General features: G+C 45.4%; 1 protein-coding gene across 2 annotated transcripts in view; it reads right to left on the bottom strand.

The window, feature by feature from the left end:
- Positions 1 to 19,195, bottom strand: part of HPX (hemopexin) — a 114,428-nt gene that overhangs the window by 39,545 nt on the left and 55,688 nt on the right. For both annotated transcript variants that reach the window (XM_088465366.1, XM_088465365.1), the window contains exon 2: positions 8,284 to 8,354. Coding sequence is in view for 1 of the 2 variants with exons in the window: in XM_088465365.1 (XP_088321491.1) it covers positions 8,284 to 8,354 (71 nt within the window). In the remaining variant the exon portion in view is untranslated. The remainder of the gene's footprint in view (positions 1 to 8,283; positions 8,355 to 19,195) is intronic.

Raw genomic sequence — 19,195 nt, 5'->3', positions numbered from 1 at the left:
CCTGTACCATCATCATTTATATACTAATGTGCACTACAGTATACTGGTACTAAGCACAGCACCTCTGTCCTATATTCCTGCCATCACCCAGCCTGTACCATCATCATTTATATACTAATGTGCACTACAGTATACTGGTACTGAGCACCGCAACTCTGTCCTATATTCCTGCTATCACCCAGCCTGTACCATCATCATTTATATACTAATGTGCACTACAGTATACTGGTACTAAGCACCGCACCTCTGTCCTATATTCCTGCCATCACCCAGCCTGTACCATCATCATTTATATACTAATGTGCACTACAGTATACTGGTACTAAGCACCGCACCTCTGTCCTATATTCCTGCCATCACCCAGCCTGTACCATCATCATTTATATACTAATGTGCACTACAGTATACTGGTACTAAGCACCGCACCTCTGTCCTATATACCTGCCATCACCCAGCCTGTACCATCATCATTTATATACTAATGTGCACTACAGTAGAGTATACTGGTACTGAGCACCGCACCTCTGTCCTATATTCCTGCTATCACCCAGCCTGTACCATCATCATTTATATACTAATGTGCACTACAGTATACTGGTACTAAGCACCGCACCTCTGTCCTATATTCCTGCCATCACCCAGCCTGTACCATCATCATTTATATACTAATGTGCACTACAGCATACTGGTACTAAGCACCGCTCCTCTGTCCTATATTCCTGCCATCCCCCAGCCTGTACCATCATCATTTATATACTAATGTGCACTACAGCATACTGGTACTAAGCACCGCACCTCTGTCCTATATTCCTGCCATCACCTAGCCTGTACCATCATCATTTATATACTAATGTGCACTACAGTATACTGGTACTAAGCACCGCACCTCTGTCCTATATTCCTGCCATCACCCAGCCTGTACCATCATCATTTATATACTAATGTGCACTACATCATACTGGTACTAAGCAGCGCACCTCTGTCCTATATTCCTGCCATCACCCAGCCTGTACCATCATCATTTATATACTAATGTGCACTACAGTATACTGGTACTAAGCACCGCACCTCTGTCCTATATTCCTGCTATCACCCAGCCTGTACCATCATCATTTATATACTAATGTGCACTACAGTATACTGGTACTAAGCACCGCACCTCTGTCCTATATTCCTGCCATCACCCAGCCTGTACCATCATCATTTATATACTAATGTGCACTACAGCATACTGGTACTAAGCACCGCACCTCTGTCCTATATTCCTGCCATCACCCAGCCTGTACCATCATCATTTATATACTAATGTGCACTACAGTATACTGGTACTAAGCACCGCACCTCTGTCCTATATACCTGCCATCACCCAGCCTGTACCATCATCATTTATATACTAATGTGCACTACAGCATACTGGTACTAAGCACCGCTCCTCTGTCCTATATTCCTGCCATCACCCAGCCTGTACCATCACCATTTATATACTAATGTGCACTACAGTATACTGGTACTAAGCACCGCACCTCTGTCCTATATTCCTGCCATCACCCAGCCTGTACCATCATCATTTATATACTAATGTGCACTACAGCATACTGGTACTAAGCACCGCACCTCTGTCCTATATTCCTGCTATCACCCAGCCTGTACCATCATCATTTATATACTAATGTGCACTACAGCATACTTGTACTAAGCACCGCACCTCTGTCCTATATTCCTGCCATCACCCAGCCTGTACCATCATCATTTATATACTAATGTGCACTACAGTATACTGGTACTAAGCACCGCACCTCTGTCCTATATTCCTAATATCACCCAGCCTGTACCATCATCATTTATATACTAATGTGCACTACAGCATACTGGTACTAAGCACCGCACCTCTGTCCTATATTCCTGCTATCACCCAGCCTGTACCATCATCATTTATATACTAATGTGCACTACAGCATACTGGTACTAAGCACAGCACCTCTGCCCTATATTCCTGCCATCACCCAGCCTGTACCATCATCATTTATATACTAATGTGCACTACAGCATACTGGTACTAAGCACCGCACCTCTGTCCTATATTCCTGCCATTACCCAGCCTGTACCATCATCATTTATATACTAATGTGCACTACAGCATACTGGTACTAAGCACTGCACCTCTGTCCTATATTCCTGCCATCACCCAGCCTGTACCATCATCATTTATATACTAATGTGCACTACAGCATACTGGTAATAAGCACCGCACCTCTGTCCTATATTCCTGCCATCACCCAGCCTCTACCATCATCATTTATATACTAATGTGCACTACAGTATACTGGTACTAAGCACCGCACCTCTGTTCTATATTCCTGCCATCACCCAGCCTGTACCATCATCATTTATATACTAATGTGCACTACATCATACTGGTACTGAGCACAGCACCTCTGTCCTATATTCCTGCTATCACCCAGCCTGTACCATCATCATTTATATACTAATGTGCACTACAGCATACTGGTACTAAGCACCGCACCTCTGTCCTATATTCCTGCCATCACCCAGCCTGTACCATCATCATTTATATACTAATGTGCACTACAGCATACTGGTACTAAGCACAGCACCTCTGTCCTATATACCTGCCATCACCCAGCCTGTACCATCACCATTTATATACTAATGTGCACTACAGCATACTGGTACTAAGCACCGCACCTCTGTCCTATATTCCTGCTATCACCCAGCCTGTACCATCATCATTTATATACTAATGTGCACTACAGCATACTGGTACTAAGCACCGCACCTCTGTCCTATATTCCTGCCATCACCCAGCCTGTACCATCATCATTTATATACTAATGTGCACTACAGCATACTGGTACTAAGCACCGCACCTCTGTCCTATATTCCTGCCATCACCCAGCCTGTACCATCATCATTTATATACTAATGTGCACTACAGTATACTGGTACTAAGCACCACACCTCTGTCCTATATTCCTGCTATCACCCAGCCTGTACCATCATCATTTATATACTAATGTGCACTACAGTATACTGGTACTAAGCACCGCACCTCTGTCCTATATTCCTGCCATCACCCAGCCTGTACTATCATCATTTATATACTAATGTGCACTACAGTATACTGGTACTAAGCACCGCACCTCTGTCCTATATTCCTGCCATCACCCAGCCTGTACCATCATCACTTATATACTAATGTGCACTACAGTATACTGGTACTAAGCACCGCACCTCTGTCCTATATTCCTGCCATCACCCAGCCTGTACCATCATCATTTATATACTAATGTGCACTACAGTATACTGGTACTAAGCACCGCACCTCTGTCCTATATTCCTGCCATCACCCAGCCTGTACCATCATCATTTATATACTAATGTGCACTACAGCATACTGGTACTAAGCACCGCACCTCTGTCCTATATACCTGCTATCACCCAGCCTGTACTATCATCATTTATATACTAATGTGCACTACAGCATACTGGTACTAAGCACAGCACCTCTGTCCTATATTCCTGCCATCACCCAGCCTGTACCATCATCATTTATATACTAATGTGCACTACAGCATACTGGTACTAAGCACCGCACCTCTGTCCTATATTCCTGCCATCACCCAGCCTGTACTATCATCATTTATATACGAATGTGCACTACAGCATACTGGTACTGAGCACCGCACCTCTGTCCTATATTCCTGCCATCACCCAGCCTGTACCATCATCATTTATATACTAATGTGCACTACAGCATACTGGTACTAAGCACCGCACCTCTGTCCTATATTCCTGCCATCACCCAGCCTGTACCATCATCATTTATATACTATTGTGCACTACAGTATACTGGTACTAAGCACCGCACCTCTGTCCTATATTCCTGCCATCACCCAGCCTGTACCATCATCATTTATATACTAATGTGCACTACAGCATACTGGTACTAAGCACAGCACCTCTGTCCTATATTCCTGCTATCACCCAGCCTGTACCATCATCATTTATATACTAATGTGCACTACAGTATACTGGTACTAAGCACAACTCCTCTGTCCTATATTCCTGCCATTACCCAGCCTGTACCATCATCATTTATGTGTATCTGTCCCCAGTGCTGTGTGATATATCCTAATAATGCATATGTATCCCAGTGCTGTGTGATATGTCCTAATAATGTGTATGTGTCCCCAGTGCTCTGTGATATCTCCTAATAATGTGTATGTGTCCCCAGTGCTGTGTGATATGTCCTAATAATGTGTATGTGTCCTCAGTGCTGTGTGACATGTCCTAATAATGTGTATGTGTCCCCGATGCTGAGTGATATCTTCAAATAATGTGTATGTGTCCCCAAGTGCTGTGTGATATGTCCTGATAATGTGGATGTGTCCCCAAGTGCTGTGTGATATGTCCTAGTAATGTGTATGTGTCCCCAAGTGCTGTGTGATATGTCCTAGTAATGTGTATGTGTCCCCAAGTGCTGTGTGATATGTCCTAGTAATGTGTATGTGTCCCCAGTGCTCTGTGATATCTCCTAATAATGTGTATGTGTCCCCGGTGCTGTGTGATATCTTCTAATAATGTGTATGTGTCCCCAGTGCTGTGTGATATGTCCTAATAATGTGTTTGTGTCCCCAGTGCTGTGTGACATGTCCTAATAATGTGTGTGTCCCCAAGTGCTGTGTGATATGTCCTAGTAATGTGTATGTGTCCCCAGTGCTGTGTGATATGTCCCAGTAATGTGTATGTGTCCCCAAGTGCTGTGTGATATGTCCTAATAATGTGTATGTGTTCTCAGTGATGTGTAATATGTCCTAATAATGTGTTTGTGTTCCCAGTACTGTGTGATATGTCCTAATAATGTGTATGTGTTCTCAGTGATGTGTAATATGTCCTAATAATGTGTATGTGTCCCCAGTGCTGTGTGATATGTCCTAATAATGTGTATGTGTTCCCAGTGCTGTGTGATATGTGGTAATAATGTGTATGTGTTCCCAGTACTGTGTGATATGTCCTAATAATGTGTATGTGTCCCCAAGTGCTGTGTGACATGTCCTAATAATGTGTATGTGTTCCCAGTACTGTGTGATATGTCCTAATAATGTGTATGTGTTCTCAGTGATGTGTAATATGTCTTAATAATGTGTTTGTGTCCCCAGTGCTGTGTGACATGTCCTAATAATGTGTATGTGTCCCCAGTGCTATGTGATATGTCCTAATAATGTGTATGTGTCCCAGTACTGTGTGATATGTCCTAATAATGTGTATGTGTCCCCAGTGCTGTGTGATATGTCCTAATAATGTGTATGTGTCCCCAGTGCTGTGTGATATGTCCTAATAATGTGTATGTGTCCCCAGTGCTGTGTGATATGTCCTAATAATGTGTATGTGTCCCCAGTGCTGTGTGGTATGTGATAATAATGTGTATGTGTCCCCAGTGCTGTGTGATATGTCCTAATAATGTGTATGTGTTCCCAGTGCTATGTAATATGTCCTATTAATGTGTATGTTTCCCAGTACTGTGTGATATGTCCTAATAATGTGTATGTGTCCCCAGTGCTGTGTGATATGTCCTAATAATGTGTATGTGTCCCAGTACTGTGTGATATGTCCTAGTAATGTGTATGTGTCCCCAGTGCTGTGTGATATGTCCTAATAATGTGTATGTGTCCCCAGTGCTGTGTGATATGTGGTAATAATGTGTATGTGTCCCCAGTGCTGTGTGACATGTCCTAATAATGTGTACGTGTCCCCAGTGCTGTGTGATATGTGGTAATAATGTGTATGTGTCCCCAGTGCTGTGTGATATGTCCTAATAACGTGTATGTGTCCCAGTGCTGTGTGATATGTCCTAGTAATGTGTATGTGTCCCCAGTGCTGTGTGATATGTCCTAATAATGTGTATGTGTCCCCAGTGCTGTGTGATATGTTCTAATAAAGTGTATGTGTCCCCAGTGCTGTGTGATATGTCCTAATAATGTGTATGTGTCCCCAGTGCTGTGTGATATGTCCTAATAATGTGTATGTGTCCCCAGTGCTGTGTGATATGTCCTAATAATGTGTTTGTGTTCCCAGTACTGTGTGATATGTCCTAATAATGTGTATGTGTCCCCAGTGCTGTGTGATATGTCCTAATAACGTGTATGTGTCCCAGTGCTGTGTGATATGTCCTAGTAATGTGTATGTGTCCCCAGTGCTGTGTGATATGTCCTAATAATGTGTATGTGTCCCCAGTGCTGTGTGATATGTCCTAATAATGTGTATGTGTCCCCAGTGCTGTGTGATATGTCCTAATAATGTGTATGTGTCCCCAGTGCTGTGTGATATGTCCTAGTAATGTGTATGTGTCCCCAGTGCTGTGTGATATGTCCTAATAATGTGTATGTGTCCCCAGTGCTGTGTGATATGTCCTAATAATGTGTTTGTGTTCCCAGTACTGTGTGATATGTCCTAATAACGTGTATGTGTCCCCAGTGCTGTGTGATATGTCCTAATAATGTGTATGTGTCCCCAGTGCTGTGTGATATGTCCTAATAATGTGTATGTGTCCCCAGTACTGTGTGATATGTCCTAATAATGTGTATGTGTCCCCAGTGCTGTGTGATATGTCCTAATAATGTGTTTGTGTTCCCAGTACTGTGTGATATGTCCTAATAACGTGTATGTGTCCCCAGTGCTGTGTGATATGTCCTAATAATGTGTATGTGTCCCCAGTGCTGTGTGATATGTCCTAATAATGTGTCTGTGTCCCCAGTACTGTGTGATATGTCCTAATAATGTGTATGTGTCCCCAGTGCTGTGTGATATGTCCTAATAATGTGTTTGTGTTCCCAGTACTGTGTGATATGTCCTAATAATGTGTCTGTGTCCCCAGTGCTGTGTGATATGTCCTAATAATGTGTTTGTGTTCCCAGTACTGTGTGATATGTCCTAATAATGTGTCTGTGTCCCCAAGTGCTGTGTGATATGTCCTAATAACGTGTATGTGTCCCAGTACTGTGTGATATGTCCTAGTAATGTGTATGTGTCCCCAGTGCTGTGTGATATGTCCTAATAATGTGTATGTGTCCCCAGTGCTGTGTGATATGTCCTAATAATGTGTATGTGTCCCCAGTGCTGTGTGATATGTCCTAATAATGTGTATGTGTCCCCAGTGCTGTGTGATATGTCCTAATAATGTGTATGTGTCCCCAGTGCTGTGTGATATGTCCTAATAATGTGTTTGTGTTCCCAGTACTGTGTGATATGTCCTAATAACGTGTATGTGTCCCCAGTGCTGTGTGATATGTCCTAATAATGTGTATGTGTCCCCAGTGCTGTGTGATATGTCCTAATAATGTGTATGTGTCCCCAGTACTGTGTGATATGTCCTAATAATGTGTATGTGTCCCCAGTGCTGTGTGATATGTCCTAATAATGTGTTTGTGTTCCCAGTACTGTGTGATATGTCCTAATAACGTGTATGTGTCCCCAGTGCTGTGTGATATGTCCTAATAATGTGTATGTGTCCCCAGTGCTGTGTGATATGTCCTAATAACGTGTATGTGTCCCCAGTACTGTGTGATATGTCCTAATAATGTGTATGTGTCCCCAGTGCTGTGTGATATGTCCTAATAATGTGTTTGTGTTCCCAGTACTGTGTGATATGTCCTAATAATGTGTATGTGTCCCCAGTGCTGTGTGATATGTCCTAATAATGTGTATGTGTCCCCAGTGCTGTGTGATATGTCCTAATAATGTGTATGTGTCCCCAGTGCTGTGTGATATGTCCTAATAATGTGTTTGTATTCCCAGTACTGTGTGATATGTCCTAATAATGTGTATGTGTCTCCTGTGTTACATGTTGTAAGTTGTGGGTGACCTGACCCTACTGCAGAAACTGCTAAACTTTCTGTTGCCATCTAGACCTCTGCCAGCGTATGCTATCGCAGGGGCTTCATTATGCACGCCCATGTAACGCCCATGCACGCCTGTGTTTCTCTGACCAGCCCCCATCACTACCCTCAAATAGTCACTTCCTGTCAGTCACCATGTGAAGACTCTGCGTGCTCACTGTGATCACTTCCCGATCACTGTGGCCGGTTTACGTCTTACACGCATGCGCAGATTGGCTGGCTGTGTGCGAACAGACCTGAATCAGCCCTTAGTCCCGTGCCTGCAGTTTGGGAGTAATTACGGGGACTGCATCTGCCTCTAATTACCTACAGTCATATAATGCACCTGAGACAGAAGGGAGGGGTGACTGCAGCGGATGAGTCTCACCTGTCTCATTGTAGGAGGGATCAGGGGAGGAGAACAGGTTGGAGCCGGTATCATTGTGTCTCCCTTTTATCCTGCAACAGAAGACATTGGACAGTGATGATAAAGTTGGATACTTAAAGGCTTTCTCCTAAAGCAGAGGTTCTCAAACTCAGTCACCAGGACCCCACACAGGTAACATTTCCCAGATCACCCAGCAGAGGCACAGGTGTACTCATTACTCACACATTTCCCAGATCACCCAGCAGGGGAACAGGTGTACTCATCACTCACTGACACATTACACCTGTGCACCTGCTGGGTGATCTGGGAAATGTGTCAGTGAGTATTGATTGCACCTGTGCTCCTGCTGGGTGACCTGGGAAATGTGTCAATGAGTGAGGAATACACTTGTGCACCTGCTGGGTGATCTGTGAAATCATTATTCACTGACACATTTCCCAGGTCACCCAGCAGGAGCACAGGTGCAATCAATACTCACTGACACATTTCCCAGATCACCCAGCAGGGGCACAGGTGTACTCATTACTCACTGACACATTTCCCAGGTCACCCAGCAGATGCACAGGTGTATTCCTCACTCATTGACACATTTCCCAGGTCACCCAGCAAGAGCACAGGTGTATTCATTACTCACTGACACATTTCCCAGGTCACCTAGCAGGTGCACAGGTGCACTCAGTACTCACTGACACATTTCCCAGGTCACCCAGCAGGTGCACAGGTGTATTCCTCACTCATTGACACATTTCCCAGGTCACCCAGCAGGAGCACAGGTGTACTCATTACTCACTGACACATTTCCCAGGTGAACCAGCAGGTGCACAGGTGTACTCAGTACTCACTGACACATTTCCCAGGTCACCCAGCAGGTGCACAGGTGTAATCATTACTCACTGACACATTTCCCAGATCACCCAGCAGGGGCACAGGTATACTCATTACTCACTGACACATTTCCCAGGTCACCCAGCAGATGCACAGGTGTATTCCTCACTCATTGACACATTTCCCAGGTCACCCAGCAGATGCACAGGCGTATTCCTCACTCATTGACACATTTCCCAGATCACCCAGCAGGGGCACAGGTGTACTCATTACTCACACATTTCCCAGATCACCCAGCAGGGGAACAGGTGTACTCATTACTCACTGACACATTTCCCAGGTCACCCAGCAGGTGTACAGGTGTACTCATTACTCACTGACACATTTCCCAGGTCACCCAGCAGGAGCACAGGTGTACTCATTACTCACTGACACATTTCCCAGGTCACCCAGCAGGTGCACAGGTGTAATCATTACTCACTGACACATTTCCCAGGTCACCCAGCAGGTGCACAGGTGTAATCATTACTCACTGACACATTTCCCAGGTCACCCAGCAGGTGCACAGGTGTACTCATTACTCACTGACACATTTCCCAGGTCACCCAGCAGGAGCACAGGTGTACTCATTACTCACTGACACATTTCCCAGGTCACCCAGCAGGAGCACAGGTGTACTCATTACTCACTGACACATTTCCCAGGTCACCCAGCAGGAGCACAGGTGTACTCATTACTCACTGACACAGTTTAAAAGAGCAACAGGTGCAGCTAAATATTTCACTTGCGATCCTTGCTGAATCAGACACAGAATCACAATTGCAAAACTGCACGCAATTACAATCCCAGCAGTGAGATGGAGGTCGCAGGGTGGGATCACCATCGCAACCATCGCTCCCGATATTCGGGACTCTGCATTCAGCAGTGCACTTGCGTTTACTGCTGAATTAAGCCCTCTGTGAGGAGACCTGGAAAAAAATGCTCTGTTTGGGGTCCTGAGGACTGAGTTTGAGAACCTGCACCCCAAAGTAAGGAAACTCCCAAATTACGATGTGTGAGTGGGTATGTGAGTATGAGAGAGAGTGTCTATGTACAGTATGTGTGTGTCTTTGTCTCTCACTGTACTCAAACACTCTTTGTACCCACACACTCACTGTACTGGCTCTCTCTGTACTCACACACACTGTACTCACACACTCACTGTACTGGCTCTCTCTGTACTCACACACACTATACTCACACACTCACTGTACTGGCTCTCTCTGTACTCACACACACTGTACTCACACACTCACTATACTGGCTCTCTCTATACTAGGGGTGAGCGGGTTCGGATTTCTGAAATCCGAACCCCCCCGAGCCCCCCCGATCCGAGTCCGATCCGAATCAGGCTCGACTTTTCCCGCCTGACTCGGATCTGAAATCGAGGCAAAACGTCATCATCCTGCCTTCCGAGTCTCGCGGGTTTTGGATCCTATATAAGGTACCCGCGTCGGCGCCATTTTCTCACTCGGCTGTGGACAGTGAAGAGGGAGGGTGGGAGTTAGGGCTGTGTAGTGTAGTGTAGTGTAGTGCTGCTGTTGTCCACTACTTCAAAGTCCATAGGGGCTGGCTGTGTTGTGCTGTGCTGCTGTTGTTAATAGGGGCTGTGTCCACTACTTCAAAGTCCATAGGGGCTGGCTGGACTGTGTTGTGCAGTCAGTTCTCCATAGGGGCTGTGTCCACTCCAAAGTCCTGTGCAGTGTCCCAGTCCTAAAGGGGTGCTGTAGTGTTGTCCAGGGGGTGCTCTGTCCATCAGGGGTGCTCCCCCCAAGTGCTAAAAAAATAATATATTTTCTGTGTTTGTGAATTGTGTGCGCAGTAGCCGCACGTGCATCAACAAAGTAGTGCCAAGCGTGCGCCTGTGTCATAAGTAAAGGGCCAGCTGGCTTGACCGTTAAGGGTGCTGTAACCCCCGAAAGTACACTCCAGTCCAAACCAAAAAAAAAATTATTTTCTGTGTTTGTGAATTGTGTGCGCAGTAGCCGCACGTGCATCAACAAAGTAGTGCCAAGCGTGCGCCTGTGTCATAAGTAAAGGGCCAGCTGGCTTGACCGTTAAGGGTGCTGTAACCCCCGAAAGTACACTCCAGTCCAAACCAAAAAAAAAATTATTTTCTGTGTTTGTGAATTGTGTGCGCAGTAGCCGCACGTGCATCAACAAAGTAGTGCCAAGCGTGCGCCTGTGTCATAAGTAAAGGGCCGGCTGGCTTGACCGTTAAGGGTGCTGTAACCCCCGAAAGTACACTCCAGTCCAAACCAAAAAAAAAATTATTTTCTGTGTTTGTGAATTGTGTGCGCAGTAGCCGCATGTGCATCAACAAAGTAGTGCCAAGCGTGCGCCTGTGTCATAAGTAAAGGGCTGACTGGCTTGACCGTTAAGGGTGCTGTAACCCCCGAAAGTACACTCCAGTCCAAACCAAAAAAAAAATTATTTTCTGTGTTTGTGAATTGTGTGCGCAGTAGCCGCACGTGCATCAACAAAGTAGTGCCAAGCATGCGCCTGTGTCATAAGTAAAGGGCCGGCTGGCTTGACCGTTAAGGGTGCTGTAACCCCCGAAAGTACACTCCAGTCCAAACCAAAAAAAAAATTATTTTCTGTGTTTGTGAATTGTGTGCGCAGTAGCCGCATGTGCATCAACAAAGTAGTGCCAAGCGTGCGCCTGTGTCATAAGTAAAGGGCCGGCTGGCTTGACCGTTAAAGGGTGCTGTAACCCCCAAAGTACACTCCAGTCCAAACCAAAAAAAAAATTATTTTCTGTGTTTGTGAATTGTGTGCGCAGTAGCCGCACGTGCATCAACAAAGTAGTTCCAAGCGTGCGCCTGTGTCATAAGTAAAGGGCCGGCTAGCTAGACCGTTAAAGGGTGCTGTAACCCCCGAAAGTACTCTCCAGTCCAAACCAAAAAAAAAATTATTTTCTGTGTTTGTGAATTGTGTGCACAGTAGCCGCACGTGCATCAACAAAGTAGTGCCAAGCGTGCGCCTGTGTCATAAGTAAAGGGCCAGCAGGCTTGACCGTTAAAGGGTTCTGTAACCCCCAAAGTACACTCCAAACCAAAAAAAAATATATTTTCTGTGTTTGTGACTTGTGTGCACTGTGGCTGCACGTGCATCAACAAAGGAGCAGCGCCAAGCGTGCGCCTGTGTCCCATAAGTAAAGAGCCGGCTGGCTCATTTCTTAAAGGGTGGTGTAACCCACAAAGTGCACTACTCTCCAGCAAAAATAAAAAAATATTTTCTGTGTTTGTGTGCGCTTTAGCCGCACGTATATATATCAATATAGCATAAATGGAGGACCAAACTTTCTCCGATAAAAATAAAATAGGGAAAGATCAAGAACCACTTCCTCCTAGTGCTGTTGCTGCTGCTGGGAGTTGTTCATCATCCCAGAGAGGAAGTAGGAACATCACTACTTTTACTAAACAATTGACCCTCCAACAGTCCCTAGCGATGAGGATGAAGTACGACAGCAGTCATCCTGAAGCAAAACGTATAACTGAGGCCTTGACTGCTATGTTGGTGTTAGACGTGCGTCCGGTATCCGACATTAGTGCAGTGGGATTTAGACAATTGATGGAGGTAGTGTGTCCTCGGTTCCAAATCCCGTCTAGATTCCACCTGCATCCTCAAAGCAGCAGCGACAAGCGTGCGTCTGTCTGTTAAAGGGTGGTGACACCCTCAAAGTGTGCTACACAAACAATTAAAATATTGTTCTTTTTTTTTCTGTCTTTGTGAATTGTGTGGGCTGTAGCCGCACCTGCATCCTTAAAGCAGCAGCGACAAGCGTGCGTCTGTCTGTTAAAGGGTGGTGCAACTCTCAAAGTGCTCCAAAAAATAAAAAACTATTTTTTTAATGTGTTTGTGACTTGTGTGCGATGTAGCCGCACTTGCATCCTCAAAGCAGCAGCGACAAGCGTGCGTCTGTCTGTTAAAGGGTGGTGACACCCTCAAAGTGTGCTACACAAACAATAAAAATATTCCTCTTCTTTTTTCTGTCTTTGTGAATTGTGTGCGCTGTAGCCGCACCTGCATCCTTAAAGCAGCAGCGACAAGCGTGCGTCTGTCTGTTAAAGGGTGGTGACACCCTCAAAGTGTGCTACACAAACAATTAAAATATTGTTCTTTTTTCTGTCTTTGTGAATTGTGTGGGCTGTAGCCGCACCTGCATCCTTAAAGCAGCAGCGACAAGCGTGCGTCTGTCTGTTAAAGGGTGGTGACACCCTCAAAGTGTGCTACACAAACAATTAAAATATTGTTCTTTTTTTTTTGGTCTTTGTGAAATGTGTGGGCTGTAGCCGCACCTGCATCCTTAAAGCAGCAGCGACAAGCATGCGTCTGTCTGTTAAAGGGTGGTGACACCCTCAAAGTGTGCTACACAAACAATAAAAATATTCTTCTTCTTTTTTCTGTCTATGTGAATTGTGTGGGCTGTAGCCGCACCTGCATCCTTAAAGCAGCAGTGACAAGCGTGCGTCTGTCTGTTAAAGGGTGGTGACACCCTCAAAGTGTGCTACACAAACAATTAAAATATTGTTCTTTTTTTTTCGGTCTTTGTGAAATGTGTGGGCTGTAGCCGCACCTGCATCCTTAAAGCAGCAGCGACAAGCGTGCGTCTGTCTGTTAAAGGGTGGTGACACCCTCAAAGTGTGCTACACAAACAATTAAAATATTGTTCTTTTTTTTTTGGTCATTGTGAAATGTGTGGGCTGTAGCCGCACCTGCATCCTTAGAGCAGCAGCGACAAGCGTGCGTCTGTCTGTTAAAGGGTGGTGACACCCTCAAAGTGTGCTACACAAACAATAAAAATATTCTTCTTCTTTTTTCTGTCTATGTGAATTGTGTGGGCTGTAGCCGCACCTGCATCCTTAAAGCAGCAGCGACAAGCGTGCGTCTGTCTGTTAAAGGGTGGTGACACCTCAAAGTGTTCTACACAAACAATTAAAATATTGTTCTTTTTTTTTCGGTCTTTGTGAAATGTGTGGGCTGTAGCCGCACCTGCATCCTTAAAGCAGCAGCGACAAGCGTGCGTCTGTCTGTTAAAGGGTGGTGTAACTCTCAAAGTGCTCCAAAAAATAAAAAACTATTTTTTTAATGTGTTTGTGACTTGTGTGCGATGTAGCCGCACTTGCATCCTCAAAGCAGCAGCGACAAGCGTGCGTCTGTCTGTTAAAGGGTGGTGACACCCTCAAAGTGTGCTACACAAACAATAAAAATATTCTTCTTTTTTGTCTTTGTGAATTGTGTGGGCTGTAGCCGCACCTGCATCCTTAAAGCAGCAGCGACAAGCGTGCGTCTGTCTGTTAAAGGGTGGTGACACCCTCAAAGTGTGCTACACAAACAATTAAAATATTGTTCTTTTTTTTTCGGTCTTTGTGAAATGTGTGGGCTGTAGCCGCACCTGCATCCTTAAAGCAGCAGCGACAAGCGTGCGTCTGTCTGTTAAAGGGTGGTGACACCCTCAAAGTGTGCTACACAAAGAATAAAAATATTCTTCTTCTTTTTTCTGTCTTTGTGAATTGTGTGGGCTGTAGCCGCACTTGCATCCTCAAAGCAGCGCGACAAGCGTGCGTCTGTCTGTTAAAGGGTGGTGTAACCCTCAAAGTGTGCTCCACAAACAATAAAAATATTCTTTATTTTTTTCTGTCTTTGTGAATTGTGTGGGCTGTAGCCGCACTTGAATCCTCAAAGCAGCAGCGACAAGCGTGCGTCTGTCTGTTAAAGGATTACATCGGTGACAGCATCCAAGTAGGCATGTCAGACAGTCCGTACCTGTACTGGCAGGAAAAAGAAGCAATTTGGAGGTCCCTGTACAAACTGGCTCTATTTTACCTGAGTTGCCCCCCCTCCAGTGTGTACTCCGAAAGAGTGTTTAGTGCAGCCGGGAACCTTGTCAGCGAAAGGCGTAGGAGGTTGCTTCCACAAAATGTGGAGAAGATGATGTTCATAAAATGAATTATCAACTCTTCCAGGGAGACCAGCCTCCAGAACGTACAGAGGGACCTGTGGTTCCAGCAGGGACGAATTAATACTCTGTGAGGATGAGGATGTACACACTGAAGAGGGTGAGGAATCGGTGGATGAGGAGGATGAGGATGACATCTTGCCTCTGTAGAGCCAGTTTGTGCAGGGACAGATAAATTGCCAGCTTGTTTTGTGGGGGCCCAAACGAACCAATCATTTCAGCCACAGTTGTGTGGCAGACCCTGGCGCTGAAATGATTGGTTTGTTAAAGTGTGCATGTCCTGTTTATACAACATAAGGGTGGGTGGGAGGGCCCAAGGACAATTCCATCTTGCACCTCTTTTTTTTCTTTGCATTATGTACAGTTTGGGGCCTAGTTTTTCAATGCCATCCTGTCTGCCACTGCAGTTTCACGCCTAGATGGGTCACGTGTTTGTGCCGCCCACTCGTGTCGCTTAGCATAGTCATCCAGCTACCTCGGTGCAACCTTTTGGACATAAAAACACTATTGTGAGGTTTGAGGTATTCAGAATAGACTGGAAATGAGTGGAAATTAAGGTTATTGAGGTTAATAATAGCATAGGAGCAGAAAAACCTACAAATTCTGTGATTTTAGCTGTTTTTATGCTTTTTTTCAAAAAAATACAGATCCAAAACACAAAACCCAGAACCCAAAACACGGAAGGGTGGTTTTGGCAAAACCAATCCAGATCCAAAACACGAAGAAAGATCCAGATCCAAAACCAAAACACAAAACACGAAAAGTGGCCGGTGCACACCCCTACTCTATACCCACACACACTGTACTCACACACTCACTATACTGGCTCTCTCTGTACTCACACACTCACTGTACTGGCTCTCTCTGTACTCACACACACTCTCTCACTGTAACACACTCACTGTACTGGCTCTCTCTGTACTCACACACACTCTCTCACTGTAACACACTCTCTGTACTGGCTCTCTTTGTACTGGCTCTATCTGTATTAACACTCTCACTGTACTCACTCTCTCACTGTACTTACACAATCTCTCACTGTATTCACATACTCATTGTACTGGCTCTCTCTGTACTCACACACTCTGTACTCACACTCTCACTATACTCACACACTCTCGCACTGTACTCACACACTCACTGTACTGGCTCTCTCTGTACTCACACACACTCTCTCACTGTAACACACTCTCTGTACTGGCTCTCTTTGTACTCAAACACTCATTGTACTGGCTCTATCTGTATTAACACTCTCACTGTACTCACTCTCTCACTGTACACACACTCTCTCACTGTACTCACACACTCTCTCACTGTACTCACACACTCATTGTACTGGCTCTCTCTGTACTCACTCTCAATGTACTCACACTCACTGTACTGGCTCTCTCTATACCCACACACACTGTACTGGCTCTCTCTGTATTCACACACACTGTACTCACACACACACTCACTGTACTGGCTCTCTCTGTATTCACACACACTCACTGTACTGGCTCTCTCTGTACTCACACACACTGTACTCACACACTCACTGTACTGGCTCTCTCTGTACTCACACACTCACTGTACTGGCTCTCTCTGTACTCACACACACTGTACTCACACACACACACTCACTGTACTGGCTCTCTCTGTACTCACACACACTGTACTGGCTCTCTCTGTACTCACACAGTCACTGTACTGGCTCTCTCTGAACTCACACACTCTGTACTCACACTCTCACTATACTCACACACTCTCTCACTGTACTCACACACTCACTGTACTGGCTCTCTCTGTACTCACACACACTCTCTCACTGTACTCACTCTCTCACTGTACACACACTCTCTCACTGTACTTACACACTCTCTCACTGTACTCACACACATTGCACTGGCTCTCTCTGTACTCACACACTCTGTACTCACACACTCTCTCACTGTACTCACACACTCATTGTACTGGCTCTCTCTGTACTCACTCTCAATGTACTCACACTCACTGTACTGGCTCTCTCTATACCCACACACACTGTACTGGCTCTCTCTGTACTCACACACTCACTGTACTGGCTCTCTCTGTATTCACACACACTGTACTCACACACACACTCACTGTACTGGCTCTCTCTGTATTCACACACACTCACTGTACTGGCTCTCTCTGTACTCACACACACTGTACTCACACACTCACTGTACTGGCTCTCTCTGTACTCACACACTCACTGTACTGGCTCTCTCTGTACTCACACACACTGTACTCACACACTCACTGTACTGGTTCTCTCTGTACTCACACACTCACTGTACTGGCTCTCTCTGTACTCACACACACTGTACTCACACACACACACACTCACTGTACTGGCTCTCTCTGTACTCACACACACTGTACTGGCTCTCTCTGTACTCACACAGTCACTGTACTGGCTCACTCTGTACTCACACTCTCACTATACTCACACACTCTCTCACTGTACTCACACACTCACTGTACTGGCTATCTCTGTACTCACACTCTATCACTGTAACACACTCTCTGTACTGGCTCTATCTGTACTCACACTCTCACTGTACTCACTCTCTCACTGTACACACACTCTCTCACTGTACTCACACACTCTCTCACTGTACTCACACACTCATTGCACTGGCTCTCTCTGTACTCACACACTCTGTACTCACACACTCTCTCACTGTACTCACACACTCACTGTACTGGCTCTCACTGTACTCACACACTCACTGTACTGGCTCTCTCTGTACTCATACACTCACTGTACTGGCTCTCTCTGTACTCACACACTCACTGTACTGGCTCTCTCTGAACTCACACACTCACTGTACTGGCTCTCTCTGTACTCATACACTCACTGTACTGGCTCTCTCTGTACTCACACTCTCACTGTACTGGCTCTCTCTGTACTCACACACACAGGACTCACACACTCATTGTAGTGGCTCTCTCTGTACTCACACGCTCTGTACTCACACTCTCAGTGTACTCACACACTCACTGTACTCAAACTGTACTCACACTCTGTACTCACACACTCTCACTGTACTGGCTCTCTCTGTACTCACACACACTCCCTCACTGTACTCACACACACTCTCTCACTGTACTCACACACACTCTCTCACTGTACTCACACACACTCTCTCTCTGTACTCACACTCTCTCTGTACTCACACATTCTCTCATCGTACTCACACACTCTCTGTACTCACATACTCATTGTACTGGCTCTCTCTGTACTCACACTCTCATTGTACTGGCTCTATCTGTATTAACACTCTCACTGTACTCACTCTCTCACTGAACACACACTCTCTCACTGTACTTACACACTCTCTCACTGTACTCACACACTCATTGTACTGGCTCTCTCTATACCCACACACACTGTACTGGCTCTCTCTGTACTCACACACTCACTGTACTGGCTCTCTCTGTACTCACACACACACTGTACTGGCTCTCTCTGAACTCACACACTCTGTACTCACACTCTCACTATACTCACACACTCTCGCATTGTACTCACACACTCACTGTACTGGCTCTCTCTGTACTCACACACACTCTCTCACTGTAATACACTCTCTGTACTGGCTCTCTTTGTACTCACACACTCATTGTACTGGCTCTATCTGTATTAACACTCTCACTGTACTCACTCTCTCACTGTACACACACTCTCTCACTGTACTTACACACTCTCTCACTGTATTCACATACTCATTGTACTGGCTCTCTCTGTACTCACACACTCTGTACTCACACTCTCACTATACTCACACACTCTCGCACTGTACTCACACACTCACTGTACTGGCTCTCTCTGTACTCACACACACTCTCTCACTGTAACACACTCTCTGTACTGGCTCTCTTTGTACTCACACACTCATTGTACTGGCTCTATCTGTATTAACACTCTCACTGTACACACTCTCTCACTGTACACACACTCTCTCACTGTACTCACACACTCTCTCACTGTACACACACTCTCTCACTGTACTCACACACTCTCTCACTGTACTCACACACTCTCTCACTGTACTCACACACTCATTGCACTGGCTC

Source organism: Taudactylus pleione, unplaced genomic scaffold (genome assembly GCF_031769625.1).
Source record: "Taudactylus pleione unplaced genomic scaffold, aTauple2 ptg001978l, whole genome shotgun sequence".
NCBI classification, from domain to species: domain Eukaryota; kingdom Metazoa; phylum Chordata; class Amphibia; order Anura; family Myobatrachidae; genus Taudactylus; species Taudactylus pleione.
Note: the sequence above shows the minus strand (reverse complement) of the source record. Positions and strands in the feature narration are given on the sequence as shown.